Consider the following 18820-nt stretch of genomic DNA (forward strand, 5'->3'; position numbering starts at 1 on the left):
CATGGTGCAGGAGGCCTGCAGAAAAAGCTGGCACAATACCGGCTTTACGAGGCCGCAAGACCCCCAAAATATGGGGAAAATACGAAATTGTAATTTCGTTACTCCTTTTTCCCCCAGCGCATTTCTAAATTATCGGCACGCGAGCGCCGCTGCCACCGCAATCACAATGTCATTGTAGCTCCTTGGATGAACATCGAAGCCCCTTTAGACATCGAATTTGTGGAATCAACTGCTTGTAAAATGACAGTCCCGATTCCACAAGTTCTCGATTTAACGAAACATTTTATGATTCCCACTGACTTCGTTAGATCTGGTTTTAACTGTATTTGAACCAGCGTGTAAAACCCAAACCCAATACAGGTTCGGTTACGGTCGGGTCAGGGTGAATTCCTCTCATTTCGGTTCAGTCCCGGTTCTACCGAACCACGTACCAAAGTTGTCGGCGAACCGGTGCGGAATCTTTTAACCAGTGTGAAATTACTTTGACGGGTTTGAATTATCAGCGAAGTAAGAAATTTAAGTACTTTGAAGCTGGCGTAAAATACGAAATAGAGGCAAAAATTCTAAACCATGCTTTTTGCCGATAATATTGGTGTAGTTTCCAAGACACCTTGAAATTTTTGGGCCAAATGTTAGGGAAAGAGAGGAAGCAGTGACAATTCACGAGTTAATTTTTCGCCCAGCCATTGTGTCATCCTATGGAGTAGTTTCAGGGGCTTCTTCCAGAGATAGGGTCGGTCTGTCCGGTTGCCATAACTTTTTGAAGTAAGAGATTTGTATATAGATTCTTCTGCACAGGCAATGAGATACGTGAAGTTATTTGGAAAAAAATTCCACCGCCGGCTCGAGTCAGCTTTTATTTCTCTAGACGCTTTACATAAATGTTATTGAGTTCTTGCGTTTATTTCTGGTGTTCAGAAGGAGTACTTTTCTAAAAAACACAAACATTGCGATTTCAAAACTTTCCATAGAGAGTTTCTATTCTGCCACTTATTTTCCATTTTGCCACTCAGCCACCATGGTGGGTAAGCTAAAGGATAAAGCTAAAAAAACGTAAAAAAGACGCTAAAGAACGCAAAGTAAAAAAAACGCTTCTCGTGGTCAGAATCGAACCTGGATTTCTCACACTACGATACTGGCGTTATCCGGTTGCCCTGTCATCGCATTCGGTGCGCCCTGCATTTCTTTTGGTTTCGTAGAGCGGGTATTCGCTGTGGACTTTGGCTGAGCTGAAGTGAACTTTGTCTTCTAACTTCGGCAGTTGGGATTTTGCACTGTAGAAGGGGTGGTTACGGCCTTTCATTTACCTCACTATGCATGAAAAAAGCTTTCTTTCTTACCAATCGTTCTCTTGCGGAAGGGGCAGACCTAAGAAAAGCCAGGTTAAAGGTAGCGAAGGCCACCAGCTTGGCTGTTTCCTAAACCTTCGCATCTCAATTGTGAAGGTGACCAAATATTTTTTGGCAGATGAAACCAACCTCGCATACCCTGCTAGTCCACACTGTTCGGTCCCTAAGCTAATTCATCATTCGCAACGCAGCCTCCCAAATATAACGCGGTTTTATACCATTCTCACCGTACTCTGACGACAAAATTATGCCCCTATTTCTTGACAGTGCAATTCCTTGACCCTTTTAGGCAAAAAAATCAGTGTCATGCGATATCCACGTCTTTGGTGTTGGCTGCATTAGCACTAACGTCAGGTGCCGTGGCCTGATGAGGGGACGTGCCTTGCCACCAATCCTTGCCTGTTGCTTGCCGTTGCGCGTGCGCTTCGATTAAAATACGACTCTGTCTTGCGTCCGCCAGCTAGGGCAACGGGCTTAAATATTCACGGCGAAATAGACATGAATAAATTAATAATTATGCATGTTAAGGACTCATTCTGCGGGACAATGCGTTATATCCATAGCCAGCTATTTGCGGGACATTGTGTTAAATCACTAGCCAGTTATTTGCATTTTGAGATGAACACCTTCAACTAACACGAAACAGAGTTGACACGGATGTGCAATTGCATTTTGCCTTGCTCCGAATAAATATTGCTCTCCTGGACTGCGCCTGTTCACCAATCGCTTCTGAAAGTTGTGTTGATGCCGCCGAAGGACGTAAAGTCGGCCACGTCTTTAACTAGCCTGCTCGAGCGGCGATTTTGCAGTCATTTGACGCTCTTAGGAAGGAACATCCTAGCAGAGCATGAGCCTGTTTGCTACTTGGCTTCCGACCTGTTTGCAACTCGACCTGTCTGGTACTTGGCTTCCGTCATACGCCGCTGAAGCATAAAAAGTCACCGCTCCCGAACACTAAACTATTCCGCCGACTGTACAACAAACCACAATTACAGTCCCGTCATTTCTGTATTGAAAACGATTAGGATAATTTTAAAACAATTTGTTCTCGCCAGTACAGCATTTGGCAAGTTAAGTGCGCTGTTACAAGTCGCTCGTACGTATGGTTGCAGCACCAACTAGCAGCTGCTTTTGAGGCGAAATACGTACACATGTGCGTTTCAAGGTGCTCTTGTCAAGTACAGAAAATCGGAGCACTTGCCGTGATACGGAAACAGCAAAGCAGTAAAATGGTTCTAAGAAACGCGGGTGCAGCGAGTTCAGAGGTACGAGAAATGCCAACGGGGACGCAGAGGAAGAGGGACTTAAAGGCAGCGCATAAGGGCGTTGTTGTCAAGGGTGGTTGTGGTGCTGGGAAAAAAGAGGGAAATGTCGGCGGCGCCGCTAGTACAAAGTTCTGTACGCGCAGTGTATGCGTTGCCACGTGGGATAAGAGCTTCATTCGGGATCGCCAATGCTGACACAGTCTCAAGGCCCTAGTAGCGGGCGGGAAATACTGAGAACATACACCACTGTGCAAGAGGCGAAAGAACCTCGAAAAGCCAGTTGTTCTAACCGCTGTCGACAGACAGAAATGGCGTAGCAGGAAGTTTTGGTAGCAGTCAACCAGAAGCTGCAGCCGAAATTTCAACAGATCACCGGAATGGTCAACTAAGCTTTATACTTCACAGTATTAGATATCTGTAACTATCCCCCAGTTTTTTATATTGCGCGCATACAAAAATTACCGTAACATTACCCCAAAATAACAATGAAGCCAGACACTAAAATTGGAGTTTTTAATAATAATTTGAGCGGCTTAACCAATCTGCGTCATTTGAACTCTGTCCTACAAATGGAGCGCGCGAAAAGCCCAGGCCAAATATTCTTGGGTACGTAAACACCATCAGTAACGTTCAATTGTCAGTGACACCCTCCCGAGCAGCCCTGCACTGCGTTGGCGATGGAACAGAGAAAGGCTTTAGTAGAAGGAAATAAGTCTGTTCAGTCAATTTGCTTCTGGATGGCCACATTCAATCGTGCAGCGTTGAAACTATCTTATTTACGCTGATATCCCCTTGCTGGTGGAAAGTAAAAAAAAACACTACTAAAGTGCGTAAAATACGTCTTGAAAGGACGAGATTCCTATGTTGCCCTACCAGCGTTTGTAGCAGGTTCACACGATTTCCTTGGAGAGGGGAACATGTCAAGTCACAGCGAAAAGATTACATGGAGCAAGAGCAGCGCTTTGATTTCGGCGAGTTGGGTTGGGGATAAGCTGCTTTTGTGGCATATTCTTGCAGTACTTTTAAGTGAGACGAGCGGTCGATAGGTAGCCAAAAGAAAATATACGCACGGGTAATATTGTTTCATTCAGCTGTGAAATGTCAAAACTTTCCTAACGAGCATGTAGCTTTCGAATTTATCATTGTCAGCTGCATTCATTAAAAAAACTGTTTTTCGTACGTATGCATCACATGTTTTTTTTCTGTAATTTAATGCGCAATATCAATTATGTGTGGACATACAGGTCTGCCACAGAAAAGAAAACAAAGGATGGTTCAATTAGCTTGGTTCTTTAGAGATATTTTAGAAGGTACTAAAGTGGAAGATGCATGTTCTCTAGTTTCTGTAAAGACATGCTGTGCAAAAAAAAAACATACTTTTACGGCGGCCTGGTGCTGACTTTGAAATCCAGGAGGTGGGCCAACTTCCTTTCCCCTCTGTGAAACCAAATACAGAAATGCCAGTAAATGAACGCAACGAGTTTCACAATAGAAATTCCAAGGTATCAAAATTGTTGTTCACAAGGTCAGGTAAAGGGGGGGGCGGTGTTTCTAAATTAGTGTCAAGGTAATGTCTGTCTTTATTCGATCCTTCAAATGGCGCTCTTTTATGGAGGTGGGAACTGTAATCTTTAAACATAAAACAAGCCGTTGCACGGTGGAATAACTTTGGGCACTCGATGTTTTTCGCACACATCAAATGGGCAAGTTGGCTACGCGGCAGTTGCTATAAAAAAGCAGAATTTGCAAATCGAGCACTTTGCTTCAGGTCATGAGGCCTTCGTGTGCTTACGTGGGTAGCACGGCCCACTGTTCTGGGTAGTATGACAAACAGGAAATAGGAGCGTCAGTCAACTAATAACGGGTTAGGTAAGGTACTTGTTTTAACGCACGCAGGTCAAACTCTAATGTTGCGACAACAGGAGATGCTATCAAATGGAAACAAATAGGGGTTACTCAGCATAGAACATTGTGTAAAATTATTTTTACGTGGATTCGTTGAAGAACAAAAACAGGGACCGGAATAGATGATGTCAGTCTCAACAACACTTTCTAATTAATCACAGCTACCTCAACATGTTTCGCGATCAGTATTTCATTTTTCTTGATATTTGGTATAACGGAAAAATTGGGGAATAAACTACTATGTTGGATTTAGGAGTGTGTGTCCGTTGATTGAGGAACTGCTCCAAATGATGTTCACATCGACACAAAAGGTTCTATCAGCACACAGAGCTACCAAATGGAATATATTGACATACTTAAGTAGCTGCAGCCAGAGCGCGTCCCTTCACCTGCGCGTCTCTCAGCGAACTTTAAGCAAATCAAGAGTCAGTAAATAAACTAAAGCAAACATAAAAGGCAAATGGTTGGCAAAGAACACACAAAACAAATGATTGTAGGGGCTTTCTGAAAGACTACTTCCAAATACAAGTATTAGGAGACACTTCCAATGTGGACATTTCTGTAAAACTTGTAATGGCTTGGAAAGGTAGCCAACATAACTATTCTCTTCAGTTCAAGAATTAAATGCCGCACTAAATTGTTGAGCGGCGAATTTAGGCCTTTGAGTGCAACAGGGTATCCAATTAGAAGGGAATAACCAATTTTAGAGAACAGTATTTCACATTTTGTCATTTTTGTTAAGCATTTCACATTTGTTTATTTCACAATTGTCAACCAAGCCAACATTTTTAGGTGTAAGTGTAGTTCCTGCTTGACAACCGTCAAAGACTCTCCAGTACAACACTTTCACGCCAATACAAGCACATTCATCTTTCATCCTGTGTCAGCATCTACAAACGATCGTTATTTGATGATATCGTTTTCTGGCCACACCTTATTTGATTCCGTCATACCTAAACCCCAGTAATCTGGCCTTGGCACTAGGTACTATAGCACCGGGTATGGCTGCGTGTTTATTGCGTGAAAGGCAGCATAGGCTCTTGCTGCACTACTATGAATCTCTGTGTGCACCTAGGTCTTCCAAAAATAACCCGTCAGTGGGCAAATCACCTACCTGTGCATTATAAGCTTGTTGCTGTTGTCCACAATGCCAAAGCTGAGGGTGGACCGCCTTGATGTGCTCCTGAAAGTTATGGAGTTGAAATTATATGAGCTATAAATTTGAAATTTCTTGGTGAGTGTTTTCCCTTAAAACGTTGCATCTAGTTTTGTCAATGAACACAGTGATTTCGATGCGTTGAGCTGAAATTCATTTGCCTTCGTTTAAACCGATGGACCCAAAGAACTGTGTTTTCCTGGTGATTACAGACGCTTTCATTGATTGCAAATAAAAAGCAAAGATAAAAATTCTGTCGCCACTGTTATGCCTGTAGTAGATATCCCACACGTCAGCGCAACATCGGGTAAGATTACTTTCGGAGTAAGCATATTCGTTTTCACGGAGCACATGCAATTGGCGGCGCTGCTTAATCTGAGTGCATGCATCCCTTTACATTCCTACTCCCTAGAAAACACTACAGATAATAAATAGAAGCGCTGCCTCTCCTCCCTAAGAACGAAACTTTCTACATAGAGACTGACGGTATTTCCGTGTAATCCTTGCTTATGGCCCTTCTTTCTATAGGCTCCTGTCACTTCATCCCAATCAGCACTCCTTACTATTGAAGTTTCGCACCTGTCACTTCATCGCAATCAGCACTCCTTACTATTGAAGTTTCGCACAGAGCGGGCTGGCTGAGACCCACGGCAGGCAGGCTTGCTCAATGTTACTAATTTTCGCAGGCGTAGGCGGACAGCCATGGGGAACACAGTCCTAGACGAAAAACGCCTGCTTGACAAAACGGACGCTTAAAAATCAGGCACTTAGACATCTGGAGCTGAGATGGCTTCCAAAACTACAAAGAGAGAGCCATAATTTGGTCAATAAATAAACGTATATTCACTATTGCTCAGCCATGATGCCCATCTTGCCATGTCATTAGACAAGTTCATATAACGCCATCGGAGCACCCATATATTGTACACATTTAATTTTTAGCCACCTTTGATGAGCAGTTATTGAACACCTCCTCTTATACTTTCTCACGATTGTTTTCATTGGCTGGCTAGACATTTGAGAAGTTTGAAAAATATTACATGCACAAAATTAGCACAGCATATTAATAGAAAATTCATCATTGGCTTCAAAATTTCTTACTAGTGTGATGGCGTTGCAAGTAACACGTGTAGCACCGCAAGTACGACACAAATGAAGCAATAAAAACTGTGGTTAACAGAGTTATTTACAGTTGACTTAGCAAGTCTCTAAATGCACCAGTGATCTCATGGTACACTTTCCGCAAAGAGAGCGAGAGAAAGAGAGGGGGAGAGGATAAATATTTTTCATTCATCCAGTAGAGGTTAGCGGTCTCGCCCCGTGAAAGGCAACACGGCTGCGAGTTTTAAGAATACATTGCCAAAGAAGGAATTCCAACAGCTTGCACTTGTAGTGCACGGCTAGAGAAACAGATGAGCAGTCGTCCCCGCTCCCTTCGTCGGAGACCCGGCTGTTGCAACTTGCATGGATTTCAGAATTTGCCGTTGAAAGTTCGCCATGACTGGCAGGCTGGGGTCATTTTGTCCGCATGCGCGGATTATTTGGTCCGCAGGCTTTCACATATCTCCCAAAGTGGATCGCGTTAGAACGTGCTAGAACCGGCGGCAGCGGGCTTCGGAAACACGGCGTACGTAGCTGTTCTGTGCTCCCCACTTCAAGTGTGAACGCACGTGAACTAGAGATAAACAAAAGTACGCTAAAGATTATGTCACGAACGCTGGGCAGAGTGTTCTAAGAGGTTGAGTGGTGCTGGCGCGTGCAATGACGTCTTAACAAGGCAGTACTAGGCTTAGAGAAGGGCGTGCCAGGGGGCGCGCGCCGGGGAAATTTTTTCTTTGTATTGTTTTGCAAGCGTCCACGAACCAAGCTTAAGCTGTAACAATTCTGCTTTCAAAGTGACAACCACAAATGTTACCTTTAGTTGTTTTACGGCTGCACTGTGCAAAATTACGGAGAGGGCAGGAGATGATATTTCTGGAATAGGTAGAAAAAAACTCCCCATAACTATTTGTGTCAACGTTAGGTGAGACGGGTGTTTTATACATGTCTGGAATTTCCCCTATATGTCAAGGTGAAGTTCACGGTAACGTGTGTTTGCCACTGTGCTTGTGAGTCACGCTTGCAGTGAAACTTTTCGATATATGAATTCCAACACTGGTAGCAGGAATTATTGCATGTAACTCCAACGCCATGCATTTTAAATGGTCTTCTTTTTACTAACCCCATTAAAAAACAGGTACAAGTAGTCTTTTTATAACATAATATTATACTAGCTGTCGAAGTAATTGATTTTGCACACTATCTGTTCGGGGCTTCACAGCCCACTTCGCCCGTTCGGACGAGTACAGGTTCACTGGTTTCATTTGATTATTTATGGCTTCCGCGTGAAATTTCAGCATTAATCATCTACCATACAATCTGATTGCCCTATTGGTAAGACTGTTTTGCTTTTCAGAATCTGGGAGTAGCACGTTTGCAACATATGAGGGCATTTGAATTGCTTTAGACATGCCATATTGTGGCGCAGCATTTGTATTTAAGAAGCATGTAAGTAAAGCAACATATCCCCAGAAAGTCCCGAAAACGCTGTAATGACAGAAGCATGAATGCAGTACTTTTAGGATGTTTCTGTTGCTTGAAAGGTTGTTGTGAAGACATTCCCTCTAGTTCATCCTGTAAGTCAGTTTAAAACTGCCCTAGCAAATTTCTCAGATAGCGAACAGAACATAGTAGCGTGCGCTGTCAGTTACTCCATTTTCGGTAATTAAATAACGTTAGTAAAGGCTGCTACTGCACACAAATTATCATGGCGCGCTATGGAGTCACAGCAGCATTGAGTGTTCGAGGAGACAGGTAAACCAGCAAAGCTTTTCCTGCCAAAAGTTCGAATTATGCTTTTGAACATTAGGTAGGTATTCATTCTTTCGAATTTCTACTTACCTAAGAGTGGCAAAGTTAACGAGAGTGGGAGATAAAAATCTATTGGTTGTATTAACACGTACGGCTGCGGGTTCGATTCCCGGCCGCGGCGGCCGCTTTTCTGATGGAGGCGAAAAGCAAAAACGCCCGTGTGTACGAGATTTCGGCGCACGATAAAGATCCCCAGGTGGTCAAAATTAATCCGGAGCCCTCCACTACGGCGCGCCTCATCGCCTGCGTTGCGTCGGCGCGTTAAACCCCACAATCAATCAATCAACGTACGGCTGCGGGATTTCGCTGAGTATATCGAGGCCTGGAAAATTTTTCATACAGAATGCTGTTAAGCATGCCATAATTTGATACCTTTGGTGTAGGAAAACCAGTTTCTTTTATGCTGGGAATAATTAAACCCATGTAACAAGCGACCCAAAGACCATGGTTTGCTTGATATTTCAAATTTGCAACTCCAAATCTTTTAGTATACATGAGAGCTTGGACAGAGAATCAAAAACTTTATTGATGGTTAGGCAGATTGTGCAAACCACGGAACTCTTACCTTGAATTCAACGTATCTCCCAGTGCCACAGCATTCAGGACACGTGACAAAGGCATCACGAAAAGCTTCGTTGCATGTAACGGATCGAAGTCGCCGCTGTTAAATAAAAAAAATATAATTTAAACTACCATCTCAAATTCCAAAGAATTTGTTTTAAATTACAGCTCTTCTCCCATGGTTCCAAGCTGAGTCCATTTCCCCTTTCACAGATTACTTTCACAGATTACAGATTACTAAGCACATATTGCTTAGGACGTATTCCTTTTATTGACAGACAAAGAAAATATGCTATTTATTACTTCTCCGTGCTCTACATTCATCCCGTTTTGTGGTAATCGCACGACTCATTTAATATCAACATGGGCATCCCCATGGGCGACACAACAAAGCTAATGAGACTTATTTTTCTAGTATTTCTTTGTACTTGCGAGTGTTTTGCACGAATAACGCTATAGATGCTCCGCCTAGGGGCGCGGGATTCATCCCAGTGGCGCTGGCTACTTTTCAGAAGGTGGCAAAAAGCGAAAAGACCCATTTGTTGGGATTTCGGCGCACGTAAGCCCCCGAGTTGGTTAACACGAGTGACATGTGCGTTCGCGCAGCCTACATTGCCTTAACCGAAACGAGGACCTGGGCCATGACTATCCTGTAAGCTCATCTCGCAGGAAGGCAAGCTTGCTGCATTTCCTATGCTTTGTAATATTTAAATGCACCGGATTTGCACGATTGTAGGTAGACCCATTTCTCAAATTCGCAATTCTGAAGTTTGGGGGAAGACCAGCAATCAGAACTGAAACTTGTAGCGCCGGCGGTGGCAAGCCAAACGAGAAATCGGGGAAGCAACGGCGAAGTTGGAAATTTGTGTTCGCTTGCGGACTCTGACTATTGTGCATATTAGGTATTCCGAATCCTCGTTCACAATATATTCTTTTCTGTTCTTACTAGACTCTTGATAATACACGGGGCATCTTCCGTTGACTGTTTCGGGCTGCTCTAACTAGCAGCATCGTGTCACCGGAGAGGTTATGATGATCGTGATGCGGGTCAACACCGCTGGTCTGATGAAAAACTTCAGCCGCTTTACGTGGGCATAAATAAGCTTTTCAAAAACCTTTTGCGCCCCAAATGCAATGAGTGGCCCTCGGCGGTCCATCAAAAACTCACACTAGCTGGGCTCACGGAGAAGTGGGGCTCCCTAGCTACTCTGTGCGTGTGGGTACTTCCCACAGGGTCAGCTTTTCCACTAGATATTGTGATGCAGTCTTTTGCAACGTGTGGGCTCACACTGTACGATGACGGGCTGTGAGTTTATAGTAGCTGCGAGAGCAGCAGCAGTCGCACTAGTGAAGAGGATGACACGAGCGAGGACGAGCTGTACGTCAGGTGACAGATTTATTTTTGTTGTGGATTAAGCTCGTGTGCTCCTCCTATTTTTAAATTTTTGTCGACATTAGCTATCACAGGTCGACCTACATTTCAGTTTACCTACAATCATGTAAATACGGTACTTCTGCGTGTTATAGCGTCAGTAAAGTCAAATGTATAGCATTGTGTTCGTTTCTTACCATCTTGCGCTTTGTGCGTTTAAGCTGAAATTTCATGTGATAACAAATAGGCTCAGTAAAGGTCAAGTAGTTGGATTTGAATAGCTGCAAAATTAAAGCAATTCTTCTGGCCATTTGTCATATGAGCACCCGTGCCTGCATGATCGCATATTTAAAACTCAAGGGTGCCCCACCGCGGTGGCTTAGGGGCTAAAGTGTTGTGCTGCTGAGCACGAGGACGCGGGTTCGATTCCCGGGCGCGGCGGCCGCTTTTCGGATGGAGGCGAATAGCAAAAACGCTCGTGTGCACGAGATTTCGGCGCACGTTAAAGACCTCCAGGTCGTCAAAATGAATTCGGAGCCCTCACCTACGGCGCGCCTCATCGCCTGCATTGCGTCGGCGCGTTAAACCCTACAATCAATCCATCAATCAAACCCTAAGAGTGTAGTCAATTTGTTCCGACGTTGCACGTGAAACACACATGCTTCGGTCATAGTGCGTGCATTTTTTTGCAGTAGAAAGGAGCTGGGACAAAGAAAGGCTACATGATGTTCGGTCGTGTTCTATTCTTTTTTCCCGACTTCTTTTCCACTACAAAAGTTGAAACGCTACAACCACAAACACTTTTCAACATATAAAGAGTTCTTTTTTTGTATCAACTTGTTTTTAACACGTACTAAGATATACAAACGCAGTAGCAAAAAACATGCATTTTACCTGCGGTGTTACGGGTTCGCTGGACCCTTTCAAAGGATTGGATCCGACTACACCGCGAAAGCATCGTTTGCACAATGGAGCGTCGTTGTCAAGAATGTGAAGGACATCTGGGATACAGCCGCAAATCGCGCAATATGTGATTCGGTCTGGGTGCGCGAAATAGGCAGTGCAACACATCGCTGAGGCTCTCAATTCGATGACGACCGAGAATCTGCAAAGAAAAATTGAACTGTAAACTATTTAGCTGAAGTCTTACCAAGCAGCTAAAAGAACGGTCACACCTTTTGAACAGGCACTTAAAATACTTCATTTTTGTGCTAAACCTATGGAAACTAGTTTTATAACAGCGCTCTAGGCACAAGGAGAGGTACAAAAAATGTTTTGCGGATCTTTTTTTCAATGCATAAATCACAAGGTCGTTGACCTGTTTTTCAATTTCTCAAAAAGCTAATTTAGGGGTCACGAGTTCCCAAAACTTTTATTGTAGGTAAATTTGTTAACAAAAACCACTTTTAGGGCCAGGAAGAAGTGACGAGGAAAAACGGTTTTATAAACAGGGGTAAACCGCCGTGACAGTAACAAGCACCTCTTTTTCACCACATTTACCTTTTTCCACCAAGTACCTTCGTGACGTGATCATTCGTTTGGCTTAATCTCACCACATCTCCGTAATGCTTTAAACTACGTGCTAGGGCCCTCCTCGTGTGCTGCTTAGACAATCTCAAACAATATTACAGATAATTAAAAACTAAGCAATAGCGGCGGATTGAAAACTTCTATGACTGACGGCGATCAATGCAGTGCCTAAGAAAATCACGTTCACATTTTTCAATGAGAAAAAGAGGATGACAGAAATAGAACCGCTTTTTAGGCGTTCTGTGGTCTAAGGGGTGGTTGTGGCCCTTAGCTTGGGCCGGGTAGAAATGGAGGTAGCTCCGTTGACCATGGCGGTTTGCACCTCTAGGTCTGACTTCCCCACCACCTCCGCCTACTGTTCCTACAAATCCACGCTTAGAAAGGGGTTCTTAGGGCATTCCTTAAGTATGTGAGGGAAGGTGGCGAGGGAACCGCGCGCAAGGCATTGCTAGCAGTGATACAGTGAAGAGTGGATAAATACGAATTTTGCGGGTGTGGGAAGATTTTTTCTAGGGAAGACGCCCATGCGTGTTCTTGGGGATGGTAGAGCTGGGTATGGGCGGGAGCGTATCTACGGCGCGCGAGGCCCGAATGAGGAGTAATTCCGTTGAATGTGACAGGTCCGTCCTGAACAGACCTGGCCCGGCTCTGATAGTAAACCGTCGGCACGCGTTGTAAGTAACCTCATTTCTCTTGAGACCACGGTGTGCCGGAGTTTTTATGGTGTTTTTGTTGGGAAATGGGTGAAGTTGGTTGCAGGATTTCGAAGGCCTGCATCGATATTAAGCCACTAGCGAAATTTTGGATGGCCGCTTTCAAATCAGGGATAATGATTTGATGGGGTTGGTGTTGTGGAGGGTACTAACACAATGGCGGCGCCCTTAGCCGGACTGTGTGGAGCGTTAATGGCAAGGAACGCGAGTGGAGGGCTATCGGGGTCGTTAATCGCAACGAAGGCTTAGGTGTTCCGGTGCCTATACTTGGCAGCAATCACATGTAGCAGTTAGGTTCTGACAGGGGACGTTTGCGTTGAGCTCTTACGCTTTGTTCTATAGTGCCCTCATTGTGAATAGGATGCATGCTTCCAGCGAATGGTCTGATGATGGAATTAGCGTGAACCTCGCTAGAGAATGGCGATTTCACTACGATGTTGTCAAGAGCGGATATTCTTAATTTGTTAACAATGGGGTGTCCTCCGGGAGTTTTTGATGGGCGGGCCACCTGATTGAAAAAAAAAATGGTCTTCCATGAGCTCCTCTTCCGTGTTATGTATCCCTTGCCCCTTGAGACCATCCTCTCTTTAATTGTAAAACTCTCTCAGCTGCTAGAGGGGGGACAATACCGTACGTTGAATTGGATGGGGGCGCTCAGGCAAAACAGCGCTACGGGCGATAACAATACTTATTTATTTATGCATTGAAAAGAGTTCTACCGGCACTCTGGTCAAAGCTAATACACAGAGGATGGGGTTAGACAACATAGCGTAACAGCCAACTAAACTGCAACAATGCGCAATCAAACCACAAATAAGCTGCAAAAAAAACCATAAATTCAAGCTACAACTTCACGGCGTTATGCCATTGGTAGAAAAAAAATTACTGAATGTTGCAAGCAAGAGCTCTAACAACTTGGTTGAATCTTTTTCAGAGCAATGGGTCGGAAAAGACAAGGTAGTGGGAAAAAAAATCGCGCCAATCCACCCCGTGAATGTGGTTGGAAAGCAAAGCTGTAAACGGCACCCATAACAATTACCCATGCGACGTCACTTAAATTCACTCACATCGCTCTAAAAGTAGTAAAACCAGATAGAAGTGAAATTCACTTAACCACACCATTTATTACTTCAAAGAAATTTTCTCGGTAAGGTTAAATCAATGCATGATGCATGAACGGTGTCTGGTTGAGTTGTATTGGTGTAGCACAAGAGTGGAAACTTTTTTTATAAAACTAAAGTAAGCTCCAACCCGGTGTTAGACGATCTGACTTCTCCGAGATTTGCGGCAGAGAAGGAGGAGGAGGACGAAGAAATACTTCTGTTCAGATTTCTGAAGAGCCCAGAGTGCAGCAATGAGGAGTGATTCCTTCTTCTTTGGGGCCCATATGCAGTCCGTGAGGCCTGTCCGCTGAAGCTTGGTAGGTAGAAAGAACCTGGACAGCAGCATCTCCCATTTGTCTTGTTGGGTAGTTGACGGAACGAGAGGAAGGTGCTCAGGGCTAAAGTCGCACACCCCGATTACGGGGCGGAGTGCTCCTACTTCTGAGCAAAATTTTGATTCAGCGTCGTAGCTATTCGGATGCATTAAGTGAAGACGCGTAGGCTGTGGAAAAGAGCCCGGATTGTGTGAGCCGTAGGGTAGTTTGTTGTTCTCTGGAAAGGTCAGGGTAAGGCGAAGGCACGGTCTGTCTCAGAAGGCGATAATCCTGGGTTATCTCCATGAACGTGAAAAGCGGGTAACTGTCCTCGTGAAGCTCCATAGCACGGGAGGTAAAAGCTCAGGCTTTTTGGGTGGGCGTATTTGTTGCCCTCCATTGAAGCGTGAGGGGGGGGGGTCCAGATGAGCTGAATGGAACCGTTTGGGGAGTGGTTTTTTAGCACGCGCAGTGCAGGTCAGGACACCCAACCCGACATCTAATTCCAGTAGGCTTGCTGGGAATCGGTGAGTACCCTCCGAACCCCTGGTTGAGTGAGAGCCAAGGTGATGACTGCCTGTTCTGCTGCCGTCATTTCTTGGGTCCTAAACGAGGTACACGCAAGGAGGTTGGTTCTGGAGGTAGCCACGATGATGGCGTATTAATGCCGTCGATGTTTAGAGGCGTCTGTGTAGATCACTGCATGATCCCCATCGAGGGTGGCGTTTAGCGCTTGAGCCCGTGCTTTTCGGTGACCCTCGTCATGTGAGGGGTTCATATTTCTAAGCAAAAGGAGCATCTTTAGTTTTAGTCGCCAAGAGTCTGGGAGTACGTCAAGCGGAGTGACATTCTGGGCTGCCCAGCCAATCTGGTGAAGCATGCTGTTATCCACCGAAGTTCTGAGTCGGACCTTCTGGTTAGAAAGATGGCCTTCTATCAGCTCTTCCACCGTGTTATGGACCCCGTGCTAAGCAGCCTCTGTGTGGACGCACTAATGAGAAGCCCAATGGCCTGCTCGACCACCTTTCTAATCATTATATAAAGCATCTCTATGCCTTCCTTGAAGAGAAGGAGACAGGAGGTTGACGTGACTCTCGAGAGGAAAAAAGCTTCAATTAATCGAAAGGTACCGAATTCCTTTAGGCCTCGCTTCTCTGTTGCAAGTCGCCTGATCATGTGTATGATTTGAATTATGCTGTTTTTGAGGCGATGCAAGGAGACGTAATTCTTGGTGTTAGTCTCGAGATGTAGGCCCAGGATCGTGGTGCTGGGGCTTGGAGTGATGGCCTGGCCCTCAAGGAGTATTTGAATGTATTCCTTCATTTGGCGTGAGTGCGGACGACAAGAAGCTGCGATTTTTTACGTGAACACTGGAGGCCACCGGCTTTAGCACATTGGCGTACTAGAAGTGAGATGCCATGCATTGGTGTGACCTTCCTTTAATTTTTGTAACTCTTAGCATATTAGCAAGGTGTGCACAGGGACGCTAGACGGGCGTGAGTGGTCGCGTGATGCTTTCACGAGGCATCCAGCCAGAACGCAGGGGGTAAACCCGTAGATGTGCTTGGTGAGTACACCACTTGTCTTCTCCGTCTTCGGGTGGGCTCGTAGCTATATCGGTAAGACAACGGGCTCTCGCTTTGTTAGTCTATTAGTTCCAGGTTCGATTCCCGGCGGGGCCAGCAAATTCTTTTATTTGTTCGCTGGAGTTTTCTGGTGACACCAACGGTCGCGAAAGAACCCTTGGGGGGTAGAGGTAGAAAGCTTTGCTTTAAAAAACGCACACAGGACGAAGTATATCCAGAAAAGTCATGTACCCCTCCAACTAACGACGACGATGGTTGAAAGCCAAGCTTTCTGGTGACGGATTGTTTGGTTGTCGTCTGAGTTCTCTAATCCGCTTCGACCATGTCGAAATGGAGCAATCGTATAGATGCCGGCTTCATGACGCAAAAGACCCAGGTTTGATTCCGGCAACCGCAAGCGTTTTTATCTTTCACTTCACCCACAATCGTTCATCATCATTATCAGAGAATGTTGGCTTTCCTGCATGGCGTTTTGGTGTTACAGACGCAACAGTGAAAAGTCTAAAGCTTCGCTTTAAAAAGCTCCAGCAAAAACAAGAACCATAAATACAAGCTACAACTACACGGCCTTACGAAATCGTAAAAATGAAATCTGCGACCGTCGTGTCCAAGCCCTGCGAGAATGTCGGAGTATCTTTCGTTTTTCAAATGTGTTGACAAATTCTTCCACTCCGATTTTTGATTGGGCGAAGCGAAGTGATTTTATGCAGTGATGGGTGTTTGTAAAGCTTGTGAAAAAGTAATAAACTCTCAAATTTCCGAATAAGGGCGAAATACACTAGCTCCGCACTGTTTTTCAGGTTAGTGATCTTGGAAGAGAAGAATAATCTGAGTAAATGAAACGAGCAGCACGGTTTCGCAAGGATTATGTATTTGGTATGATACAGGATTCATTATAGAGTATGCGTGCGATAGCTGTACCGGAGCCGTATTCTATATTGGAGAAAATAAAATGCAAAAGCAATCCTTTTTAATTGTGACGGAGCCTGTTTTGGGTGACGTTAGATTATGTAGGAGAACGATTGGTGGATGCGAATTAAGTTCCATGTGATGCTGCTTTCGTAGATCCCGCGGAGACTGAATACAGGTTTAGTAGTAAACATACGTGAACTCAAGTGTCTCATTATTGAGGAAGTAATGAGTGGGAATACGAGTAGTAGGGTCTGCTTTAGTACAGGACGCAAACTTACTTTTAGAATCATTTAGCGACATAAGCCAGGTTGACTAGCATGAATTATTTGTGTTATGGTCAGATTCTCCGGTTTAATGGTCAGAATCAGAAGAAATGTTAGGCTATAGTACGCAGACTCCTGCACACTGTCGAACGTGTGGAGACACAGAATAGGGGAGACCATTACTATAGACGAGGAAGTGTAGGAAGCCAGTGACGCTCTCCTGGGGCACGCCAGGGCTTACTGGTACAAAGGAAAAATTCACATCCATAGAAAAGGTGAATGGAGAAAAAAGCTTTCATAATTGACAACAACGTCAGGGTGACTTAAGTTGCGCTCGTTTAAATAATAATTTGTGGTCAGGAACCCGGTCAAAATATGTCACAAAATCTAAGAACACATCATCTGCTTGGTGACCAGCTTCCGTAGATTTTGGAAGATTGTGAACAAGACCGGCATGGCTGGTGCCGCATGAATGACCCTTGAGAAAACCTGGATGACTAATAAAAATTGTGCAATTTTTTCGGAATTGTGTATGACTTTAATGCGCCTGACAAGATCCATCAGTGCGCAACTGGTACTTGTTAAGAAAATGGGCCGGTAATATAGCGGACAGGAGCGGTCCCGATATTTTAAGATGGGCACCATTTGAGCTGTCAGCCAGTCTTGAGGTGCAGTTCCGGTGGACAATGACTGTGGGCAGAAAGCGAATGAAAAGGGCCTGATGCTTAAAAATAAATTTAGGAATTTAAAAACATGTCCCCTGGATGCCACCGAGGGATAACGCACTGTGGAAACGCCTGCAGTATTCCTTCATTGTAACTTTTAGAGGTGATAGTTTCTTTAACTACTCCAGCGAGGAAATTATCATGTGTAAGTATTATGTAACTCCGTATGTTAATCCAGCATCTCTAGCCCACAGCTTCCACAAACTGAGTAATGAACAGCACACGGTATGAACTACGGATAAAACCATAAAAACAAGCAAAAATCTCCCATGGCTTTTTTTTTGTCCCAGTGGAAAAGAAAGTTTGGCAGGTGTTGGTTCTGATGAGACTCGAGCCAAGGCACCACAAGACACCAAGTAGGCATAGATATCAACACCACGGCCGTTAAGTTAGTCTAGATGAATAAAAGGGGACCTTTTGAACGCATTGTGGCCTTCTAATTGGAAACGTGGGTTAGACACATGAGCTGAGACATGCACAGAAAAATATCGCGGCTTTGACATAAGTAGAGAAAAGTGAAGTATCCAATTCATCATCATCATCATAAACCTGTTTGGGCCTACTGCAGGACGAAAGCCTCTCCCAAAGATTTCCAGCCACGCCCATCCAGTGCGAGATGAGTCCAAGTTTTTCCCCCAAAATTTCGGAGCTCATCTCACCATAAAATTCTCGGCCGACCCCTATTGCGTTTGCGGTCGATTGGCAGCGACTCTGTCAAGCGGATGGTCCACCTGGTGTCCCTTATTCGGATTCGCATTATTGTCCCTTATTTGGATTCGCATTCGAACCATTTCCTTTGCTTAACTTGAAGTAGGATGTCCTTCACATTAGAGCAATTACGTTTCCGCAAATATCGGGTTTGTTAATGATGCGAACAATAATATTCTGGCATACTATTGTGGCAGTAAGCTTCTACACACACGCGGAACCATCAACAAAGCAGCCAGGGTATTTTACCGTCCCGGTATATCTTAATCTTAATTTACCTTACTCAGACCATTCTACAATATTCCATCCTATACCCCTCCATTCCGCGTTCATCATCATCAATTGCCTACTAGGTCTTCCGCACTACGAAGACCTCTCCCATCGGCCTCGAACTAGTCCTATCTCGCGCCACTTGAGTCCATTTATTGCCTCCGAAATTTCTTAATTC

At 44.6% G+C, this 18820-nt stretch overlaps 1 protein-coding gene across 1 annotated transcript in view; it reads right to left on the minus strand.

Annotated features, from left to right (window-relative positions):
* Window positions 1-18820, minus strand: part of LOC144141587 (uncharacterized) — a 66027-nt gene that overhangs the window by 44100 nt on the left and 3107 nt on the right. The window contains exons 2-5 of the mRNA XM_077673132.1: window positions 11413-11623; window positions 9151-9246; window positions 5634-5702; window positions 3992-4051 (exon numbers count right to left, since the gene is read on the minus strand). Of these exons, the coding sequence (XP_077529258.1) occupies window positions 3992-4051; window positions 5634-5702; window positions 9151-9246; window positions 11413-11623 (436 nt within the window). The remainder of the gene's footprint in view (window positions 1-3991; window positions 4052-5633; window positions 5703-9150; window positions 9247-11412; window positions 11624-18820) is intronic.

Source organism: Haemaphysalis longicornis, unplaced genomic scaffold (assembly GCF_048455015.1).
Source record: "Haemaphysalis longicornis isolate Haplotype H1 unplaced genomic scaffold, Haemaphysalis longicornis Haplotype H1 scaffold_6, whole genome shotgun sequence".
Classification (NCBI taxonomy): domain Eukaryota; kingdom Metazoa; phylum Arthropoda; class Arachnida; order Ixodida; family Ixodidae; genus Haemaphysalis; species Haemaphysalis longicornis.